Here is a 10,380-nt window from a genome sequence, read left to right as displayed (position 1 = left end):
CATGACCTTGTGAGTGTAGCCTACGCCTTGTGGCATAAGGAGCCTCCATAAGTGGCACCCGCTACTACACGGAGGAAAAATCCCCACCGTCGCTTAGCCCCATAGTGGTTCAATTATTGCATCATGTGGTACACTAATACCATGTCTCTCGAACATTAAACATGTACACAAGATATCCACAATTATACCTATACAATTACGAACTATTGACTCACCCACACCAAACAACTAGGATATTGAAGTGGATGAATATCCATGTGCTAACCTCAAGGGTGTCATTCACTAAAGCAAGCTCACGTGATATGCAGTCTCGAACTATCTTCTTATTATAAGAGCAAGGCAAATAAGGCTCTATGAATGCATGCAAAATATGAAAGGACTCATAGACATTCTATATGCATAGAAAAATATAAAAGGACTTGTTGACATTCTACATGCATAGAAGAACTTGTGTTGATTCTCTAATCGTGCCTCTAACCAAATGTTAGAGTGGATTGCTCACCAGAAGGTCACTTGTTGTGGAAAGCACTAGCACTCCCTCAACCCATACCTCCAACCCTGCTTCTCTAAGTCACTATGGTTATGTGGAAAACATAGCACGGCAACTAATGACAAGCATGTACCTACTCATCAACCTAAACTCATGCAAATGAGGCAAAGGAGATGAGCATCGATACATAGAGATACTAACAAGCATGTACCTACTCAACGACATAAACTCATGCAAATGAGGCAAAGGAGATGAGCATTGATACATAGAGATACTATCAATCCCACATGAAAATAAGCCAAACAAAGACAACTAGATCCATGAACAAAAAAGGCATAGTTGTATACATGTATCACATATCTTGTTACCTATGGTGATGATCCAAGCAATCTGCACGTCACGTATAATTTGTGAGATGCATAAACAAAGGATGCTATTATCATTGAAACAAATTACTAAGGAATAAATACTCACTATTCCCTAGACTTGCTCAAAAGCTTTTCATTTCAAGTTGAGCAGCAAGATAAGTTTGTTGTCATTTGGTTGCCTCTTCCTCCCTAATATGTATGAGCCGTTCCTCTACTGCATTTCTATTCTCTTCCAATTGTCGCAATGTCACATTACGCTTCTCTTCAACCTCACGGATAGTCTCACACATCCCTTGCAACCCCTCGCCCATCGTGCGAGCTAGATTGTCTAAGGTAGACTTCTTTAATACCTTTACCTTCTTTCCCTTGACTCCTTCCAAGTTGACTACATCAGCTCTACCTATGAAAGGCTCCTCCAAGTCATTTGTATTGCTTGCCTCTAGTTGTGGATCTTCCTTATCCTCATCTAGTATTTCAATTGGTGTTTCTTTCAATTCATCATTTACTGGTACTTCAATATCAATAGCTCCATTTAACCCAACACATTTTGGAATAGTACTCCACAGTGCATCACAAATCACATAGAATTGCCAAGTTGGTGTTGCTCCATATAAGTTCTACTTTGTTCTTTCTTTCTTGTACTATTTCTTCAAAGGTTCTATTCTATTCCTGGTCTAATCTAGGTTGTAGGCACCATTAGTGTCCTTGTTGAGTGCATCTGAGAGTTTCTCCCAGTCCTATCCAAGGGGATATTCTAACTTATTACAAGCATGGAAGTAATATTCGAATGTTTCGTTGGTGGGATACGCAACGACAATGAGACATCCTCTTCATGAGCTATAAACTTAATTTCCTCACCAAGGAGAAGACATCATGTTAGTAAAAGAAATTGAACCTTGTGGCCCTTGAGGCCCAGGGGCCGCTTGAGAAAGAGGTATATACTCCTCACAATCATCCTGCCATGGGCTTTTCACATTTGAAGCGTGCACAACCTAGGAAGGTGATGCTCTCTTGTTACTCGTCATGGTAATGGATATGTTTGCATAAACACCTTTTTAGAGTGGAGTTCAAATAAAGCTTATCTAGAGAGCCCAAGCTCATAGTTATAGGGACCCTAAACTAGATTTGCAAAATGCTAACAATACTTTAAATCCCTATATCTTGTAAAAAATAAAAAAACATTTATCCATGTTTTTGATGTAAAGGTCTCAGGGCCTTGAGAGAATGTGCATGGATGCACATGGATGTGTGTGGGAGGCATGCATCTCTGTGTGTGTGTTTTTTTTTCCAACGCTATGTATCCAAGCGCACAAAATTAAAATGCTTGATCAGACATCTGTGTTTGCTTGATGGTGTTAAAAGAGACAAACAGAGAGCACGATATAACCATTAGAAGGATTGAATCTCCCTATAGCCCTTAAATGCCCTATCTACGTAGCCATGTTGCAGTATAGCCCGTAGGAGTGAAGACATGTGAGGTGACCAATGATAGTACAAGATTTTGCACCTTCCAACATCCATTGCCAACGAGCACCTTCCAACAACACCCACCTCCACCTTCCAACATCACTCACCTCCAAAATAGCCTAGAAATTACAAACCCTAGCTCTGATACCCTTTGCTATATAAGAGCAACCAATGAGGAGATATATCAAGCTATGATGTGAGGTAGATGGGGGGGAGGGGGAGTTGGGCATGATAATACTCTTTACTATATAAAGCATTTGGACAAAGGCTATGATGTGAGATAGATAAGTTGGGAAGGATAAAGATATACCCTTTGCTACATAAGAGCAACCCATAAGGAAATATTTCAAGCATTTGGACAAGGCTAAGACGTGAGGTAGATGGGAAAAAACTTGGTGGGAAAAAGAGAATCCAATACGTAAAGCATTTCAATATTCTAACTGTAGGCATTGAGCACCATTAATTTAGCTCATGTTTAAGTAAAGACAATACTTGGAGAAGAGGAGACATTGAGTTACACGAAAGCTCCGATGAATCCTTCCTTTGATGTTGCTAAGTCCTAAACTCCTGCAACACGTGTATGCATGTTGGACAAGGTAGGCATTCCTTGGCTCTTGATTCTCTTCTACCACACATGTGAACACTAGCTATGAATCAACATGTACCAAATCATTTCTTTAATTTATGCTTTTGCAACGTCGGCTTGTTGTCCCCTACTTGTCACTTGCCTTCTTGACACATCTACAAGCTCAATGCCCTGCCCTCTTGCAATTTAAACAACTCATTTCATGTTATTCTAAGGATAGTTTATTTCTTATCTTCATTGATAGTCATATTGAATGTTCTCATTATACTATCCATAAATGATTGCATTTATGGATAGTACTTAGTAGCTTAATGCATACCAATTAGTAGTGAAGTCAACAAAACTCTTTTTTACAACTTTATTCTTAAAAAGAGTATTCATTTCAAACCACACCTGTTCATCTCCTCCACAAAGGAGATGTCCATGGCTCATACTTGTGATTATTGGCTACTCAAGAACTACAACCTTCTAAGCTCACTAAATGGGCCAAAATTACCATACTCACGCGACGTACTATTTCCAATTGCAAACCCTTCACAAATCTTTGTCCAATAGACTTGGATGTTAGTTGCTAGCAATCATACCTAACAAGAGTACAATCATCTGGGATATAAACGTCCCCTCAATATTGAATGCTTAATCTAATTGAAAATGGTGCAAGTTTAAGAGTATAATTTCTTCGAATAGCAATTTAAACATTTTTAAGCTCCAAACCCTTCACCCATTATTAGATTATCGAGGACACTTTCTTTTTTCAAAAGCCCCCAATCGAGGGGATGTAGCCGAGTTAGAGGCTACACCCACTCCCACACAACCGTACGATGTCAAGGCTCGAACTCACGACCTCTTGGATAGGGTGGCTCGTGATGAGCTAAGCCACTCGCTGACTCAAGGACACTTTTAGGAACATTATTGGCTATAATTTTGCATGTAATAATACAGCACCAAATTTGTGAACCAATACTAGGCGATTCATAAACCCAATTGTGTACTATCCAAGCATGAAGCTTACGAGTATCAGAAGAGGACGGGTTTGTAAAACCACCTTTTTATAGTTTGTGGATAATTACAACCTCAAGTTAATGATATAATTAAAACATGAATCATTATTAAAATCCTTTTTTATGGGTTTCATGGCCACTTAGCAGCCCATAAAGGCCAACAAGTTATGTGCAGAAACCAATACTCCCACTGTACCAAAGCTAAGAGTGGTGGAAAACTCATGTGAAACATACTGTGCCAGGTCATCATTTGCTCCAGGATTAAAGGGTGGACATGCTATGATCCATAACATCTACTAAGAAATCTGCAAAATTGGTACAAAATATCAGCCCTCTTAGAGACACTATATATCTGCATAATCAGCAGCTGCTTGTATATGTGAACGAGCACGTGGGTTGTGTGGGTGTGTACACGCATGGATGTGCACATGTGTGCATTTATGTATGTATGCATGCATGCATGCATGTAAATATGCAAAACTCTTCACTAAATTGAAATTCAATACCTGCATCTTCTTTTGTAAAGCACATGGGTGGCTTGATTCGGAACACATTAGCATGCAAACCAGCTTTACCAACCAGAACTCCGAGTTCTGCATGTGATAGAAATCCAAATGCCTGTAAAACTTCAGTACCATAAAGCAGCATAAAAGAGGTAAGTATCAATAGGAGCCCACCTTTCATCTTTTCAATCAGCTCTGCAGTTTCCACTTTTGCAGGCGCTTTCGTGTCTCTATCCGTCACTAATTCCACTCCAATCATGAGTCCTTTTCCTCTTACATCTCCAATAACTACAAAAAATTGTCAGGTTAATAATAATCTTTATCTCCCACACATTGGCCGGGTGGGGTTGAGAACCCCAGCCCATAGGGACAGGCAGGTGAGATTCCCCCAGGCGTAATGTGTATACGGCCCTAACTGTATATCAAGCTTGCTTCCTACTTTGGCATTGCCTTGATTTGAAAACCTTACTTTGATGTTTTTCCTGCAGATTTCGGATCCGTTCAAGCAAATGGCTTCCTACCATTGCGGAATTCTGTTGCATCTTCTCTTTGTCTAAGACCTTCAAAACAGCATGTCCACCAGCAGAGCAAACCGGATTTCCTCCAAACGTATTGAAATGCAAGCACCTGGACAAAACGCTCGCAATATCTGGAGTCGTTACGACGGCACCCAATGGAAGGCCATTGCCGATACCCTGTGCAGCATCCACAAAATCACAAATCACTTCATCCATCATGGTCACTGCCAGTTGGCCCATTCTAGCCAGTGTCCTCCCGGCTACCCGATCAGCCACGACATGGGCAAGAGTAGGTGTCCTGGCACTCAATCCTAACCTCAAGAACATATGACAAAAAGGAACCATTTTTTTTTGGTATTTCACTGAAAACCGCCATGACAAACATAAACAGAAGATTAACCTTAGCCATCGTAACAATGTCCGGAATGACACCCTGTGTTTCAAACCCCCAATAGTGACTGCCTGTCCGCCCAAATCCCGTTTGTACTTCATCTGCAATACAGATACCGCCTGCACTTCTGACCAGTTCGTATACAGCCGGAAGATACCCAGGTGCAAGTTCCACTGTTCCCCCCGCTCCCTGCCACAATGAAAACAACGGAGCTAGGATCATGCTACAAACTTAAAGTCAAAGGTGTCCACATTTGAGGGACAGGGCTTACTTGAATCGTCTCTGCAATAAAGCCGGCCACACGGCCAGGTGTGGATGCATTGATCAAATCAGAAACATCTTCAGCATATCGCTTTCCATCAGCACCATGGATTCCTCTGTAAGGGTTGGGGTTCAACGCATGGTGCACACCAAAACCCTGCAAACTTTACATTTTGTTTTGTGGATACAAGCTTTGGTCTTCTCATAAAACATCTTCACCTAGTAGAGAGGAAAAACCTGTGCAATGCCATGCTTCCATGTATGCAATCCAGCAGCTCCCATGGTTGCAGCACTCAGGCCATGGTATGCATTCCGCAAAGCAATGATGTCATAATTACCAGTATACAGCCTGGCCATCATCATTGCCATATCATTTGCTTCAGATCCTGAATTCACAAGATACACAACCTGCCCAAACACTACATCAGCATCTCTCTCTCTCTCTCTCTCTCTCTCTCTCTCTCTCTCCAGCACCCACGCAGCCCACACAGGCATCGCATACAACTTTCTACTTCACCCATGACTTGGCAGACATATATGAGCATCATGTATATGACGGGCTATTCCAGATGGATCCCCTGTCACCTCTAGACACACTCACCACCCAGCTGTCATCTCTACTACATACGGCCGCCACCCGCAGCCTCCCTCATCATACACACATTGCACACACAGATAGATATGGGAGCATGCCCCAGAATCGGTGGTATGATGATGAGTGCAGAGAGCTATATAGACACCTCCGTGCCCAGAGAGCACTGGGGGTCATTACACAGAGACAGGCGAGCCGACAAATGAGGATCCTCACACGCCGTAAGAGGCGTGCATATGAGGATGCACAGTACTAGGATATATACCACCTACTCGTGAGCAGAGATGCAACCACTGCATGGCGCAGGATGAGAGCCTCGCCCTCGTACCCCAATTGAGGATCCACACACATGGCACACATATGCAAAGAGCCTCTACCATATCCCTCAACAGCCGCCTATACCACAGCCACAGGAATCCCGCCCTACCACCTCTACTTTCTTTACCGCCTCGATGGTAGAGAGAGCTATCCGCCGGTTACAGCATGGGAAATCGGCTGACCACGCAGGTATACAGAGTGAGCATCTTATTTATGCAGTCGACACACTGGGACCTGCCACGTGCATCCCGCACTTGGATGCCACGTAGACATTTCTGTACAGAAGGTGCAGGACCTGGGATGGTGAACTGGTCCCATGTGAGTCCAATCCGGGACGAGTCAGCCAGGGATCCATCTCAGTCGTCCGAGGTCAGGTGTGCATTGTCGTGTGCACATGAGTCCAAGGTCAGGTGTGCACTGTCCTGCACGTAAAACAGTGCCAATCCGCGCTGTGAGTCTCCCTCTAGAATGATGTCGGTGGTTCTGTGTATCTGGTATGGTACCGGATGCCAGATCACTGAGTAGATAGTGGTTAGGACAAGGGGCCAGCCCATAGGGCTACCTCGGATCTTAGTGTGGGCATGGGGATGGTGTGAAACCACCCCCATGAGGGCCAGGAAGGCCCTGGCTGTACCCACGAGCCATGGGTAGGCCATGGGGGGGGCTGTAGGACAGTCCCAGGGGTAGCCGACTGCTTATCCAGCCCTGGGAGAGGTTTAAGGCAAGTTTGGGGCACCATTAAATCTTGGTGTATTTAAGTGTATTGACTAGCATTGTGTTCAACCAAGTTACAATATGTACCCAATCACATCTAAAGAGACACACAGGCCACTTGTGACATGTCCATCCCATGCTGAAGACAGCCATTAGCCAACCATGGTAATACACACTGCCCAGCCAACCATCACCACAAACAAGGGATACCTCATTGGCCAAGCCCGCAGTACCCTAATCCCTATGGCAAGTCCTAGGTGTTGGACTATGCACAGGCAGAAGCATAGACAAGGAGAGAGAGAGAGAGAGAGAGAGAGAGAGAGAGAGAGAGCACTTGTTGACAAGATCACTTTTATTATAGCATGCGGCTTTTTCAATGGCAATAGCTAGCAAGAGAGTGCAGTACAATGTGCTAAGAAAGGATGATGCAAGTGATTATGGGGAGGCCCCTTATATAGTGATGCAAGGAGCTGGCCGACTGTCCCTAAGAGCTGGCCGACTGCTCCACAATCCACTAAAAGGAGAAAAAACATAAATACCCAATAAAAAGGCATGGCCCCAATACACTGAGATGCACAAATATTCTAACACCCCCTCTGTAGCTCATAGTGTGCAAGAGTCTTAATAAGGTCAAAGCTTAATGTGATGTGGCATCATTAAAATTCTATTCTATGATATGTTGGAGAGGCCTAAACCCCACAGTGGAATTGGCCTCTGATTTCATAATATGCCAGGCTTGGGGTGTTTCTTGGTCTCAACCTCCATGCATATCACAAATCTAGCATTACTTGCAGCTCTCAGTTGCTTTCTGCAACTGCACTGCAACTGCACTCTCTCTCCAAGTTTCATTTGGCGGAGTACTAAAAGAAGGGAACTCCAAGGCCTCCGATGATCGAATGGTGGGTCTTGGCAAGTACCACTCCTGTGGGCCGCATTGAAGTTGGGCAAGGGGGTGGTGTGAGAAAATATCACTTGTGTCACACATGGGCTTCCTAATCACGTGGGCAGAGTCGCTAACTATGTTTGGAGGTATTTGGGGCTTGTGTGGTATGGCTGGCCAAGCCAGTGGTTATCATGTGTTTGTCCAGTGTGTATTGGAGACGGCCTTGTGGCAGGATTGGCTGGGCCTAGTGTTAGAATATTGTGCATCTCAGTGTATTGGGGCCATGCCTCTTTGTTGGGTATTTATGTTTTTCTCCTTTTAGTGGGTCGTGGATCAGTTGGCCAGCTTCTAGGGGCAGTTGGCCAGCTCCCTGCATCACTATTGGTGTGGCACAGACTATGGATAGAATCTGTTCCAAGTTCATTGTTTGAGGTTTTGGGACGTGATGTGTTCACAATCCACTCCTGGGGGATAATGGGCAGAGTGTGTTCGGAAGCTTATCATTCTATATTCTTGGAGTTCTCTACACATTGGTGTGGGAATTCGGAGCCAAGCAAAATTTCTTTGCTATTCGTAATAGTAACTCCTACCTCATTTGTTGCATGAAGAGCATTTATTTTTTGGACAGTCTCAAAGCATTAAAGGCTTTCCATTGTCATTCAGTTGGGATGATTTGACAACTATGTTCTACACCCCAGGTTCATGTTTGCACCCACATACGCACTCCCGCCACCTTTCCAGTACCGTACATGGAGTTTCTTTTTCAAGTACAAATCCTACAAACATGTGTAAGCTTGCAGCTACAACATGCATTTTGAAGCAGTTGACATAAAAAAGACCTTTAAATTTCCCGGCATCTTTGAAGCAAGTGCCTCTGCATAATCAGCAACAGCATGATGCAGGTAGATTGTGGTTGTGTGCTGAAGGAGTTTTGTCTGTTGAATGATTGCGTCCACTATTTCAGGATGGCAATGCCCACAAGAAACCGTGACAACGCCAGCAAAGGCATCCAAATAACGACGCCCTGTCTCATCATACAGATATTGCATCTTCCCCTCCACGATGTTTATCTGCACTCGTACACGAAGTGCACAAAACATCATCAATGTTGCACACACACACACACACACACACACACACACACAAAATCAAGTGATTTTACATATGTGTTGTGAAAATTTGAGAAAATCACCCCCCCCCCCTCCAAAAAAAAAAAAGTAAAGCTTGTCACAGATCCAATGTGTCTGGTTGATTGATTTGCAGCCAAGAAAATAATTTCAGAGCTGATAATGACTGGAAGAAAAAAAAATTAAAAAAAGGAAAGATAAATGAACCCCCAAAAAAACTGAAGATGATAAATTTCGGGGAAAAAAAAACGTGCAGGTCTTATGAAAATTTGAGGGAAGGGGGAAAAAATAAAAGCCGAAGTGCAATTGCAAGTGGGCACTGGGGAGAATATTACCGGTTTCTTGTAGTAGAGGAAGATGGAAGGGTTGAGGAAGCGCTTCCGCTTTTCCAAGATCTCTTCAGCAGAGGGGCCTGTGTAGGGCTGAGGGGTGTGGTGGAAGTCCGGCATGCGAGGCAGCGTGTGGGCGGCAGCGGGCTCTGCGGCCCCGCCAAGCGCCCGCCTGTTGGTGATGGGCGCCCAAAACCCCCTCCTTCTCAACCCATAACCAAATACCCTCTGCATCGCTCCTCGCAATCTCCTCCTCAGATGGAACTCTCTGCTATTTTCCTTGCTAGCTAGCAAGTTCGCTCTGCAGAGGAGAGAAGAGTTTGTACTAGTGAGCGCACCTAGCTAGCTTTTTGGGTGTGATCTCCACGTCAATGTTCCCACATGAAGCATCTTTTCTTTCTCGCCCATGCGGGCCATTGACCCCTTCCTGCCTTGTCTACTTTGCCCCATGAATTTACACTAGTATTGAACCCGCGCATTGCTGTGGTGGCAGGTAGAGTTCCAAAAAAAATAGGCTCAGTTTCTCCAATTTAGGTCATGTTTTAAGTAAACACAATACATTATTTCAAGTGACTTCATATATACATATCTCAAAATAACATCCATGTCTCGTAGATTTATAGCGAAAACAAAAATATCATAGTAATGTAGCATACAAAGATGCAAAAAGGACCAATATTACATATTCTCAAAATGCACCACAAAATACGTATTCTCAGTCAGTAATGTCAAAATCAACAAATTGCAGTGACCAAAGCAACATACCCTTGTCCATGTACTCGTGCAAGCAAACAATTATACAAATAGGTCTTGCCCGATCCCCCCGGACCAT

The 10,380-nt window shown here is 43.7% G+C and overlaps 1 protein-coding gene across 1 annotated transcript; it reads right to left on the bottom strand.

The window, feature by feature from the left end:
• Positions 1–3,943: 3,943 nt before the first annotated feature.
• On the bottom strand, positions 3,944–9,984 carry LOC147621335 (alanine--glyoxylate aminotransferase 2 homolog 1, mitochondrial-like). Its single transcript, XM_086824066.1, has 9 exons — positions 9,555–9,984; positions 8,932–9,162; positions 5,823–5,993; positions 5,596–5,742; positions 5,334–5,513; positions 4,885–5,110; positions 4,590–4,703; positions 4,419–4,505; positions 3,944–4,217 (listed from the first exon to the last, which is right to left on the bottom strand). Exons 1-9 carry the CDS (start codon positions 9,780–9,782, stop codon positions 4,174–4,176), a joined length of 1,428 nt encoding a protein of 475 aa, XP_086680192.1. The 5' UTR covers positions 9,783–9,984; the 3' UTR covers positions 3,944–4,173.
• Positions 9,985–10,380: the final 396 nt, after the last annotated feature.

Source organism: Cibotium barometz, chromosome 30, assembly GCF_041138505.1.
Source record: "Cibotium barometz isolate CiBa-2024 chromosome 30, ASM4113850v1, whole genome shotgun sequence".
Taxonomy (NCBI): Eukaryota; Viridiplantae; Streptophyta; class Polypodiopsida; order Cyatheales; family Cibotiaceae; genus Cibotium; species Cibotium barometz.
Note: the sequence above shows the minus strand (reverse complement) of the source record. Positions and strands in the feature narration are given on the sequence as shown.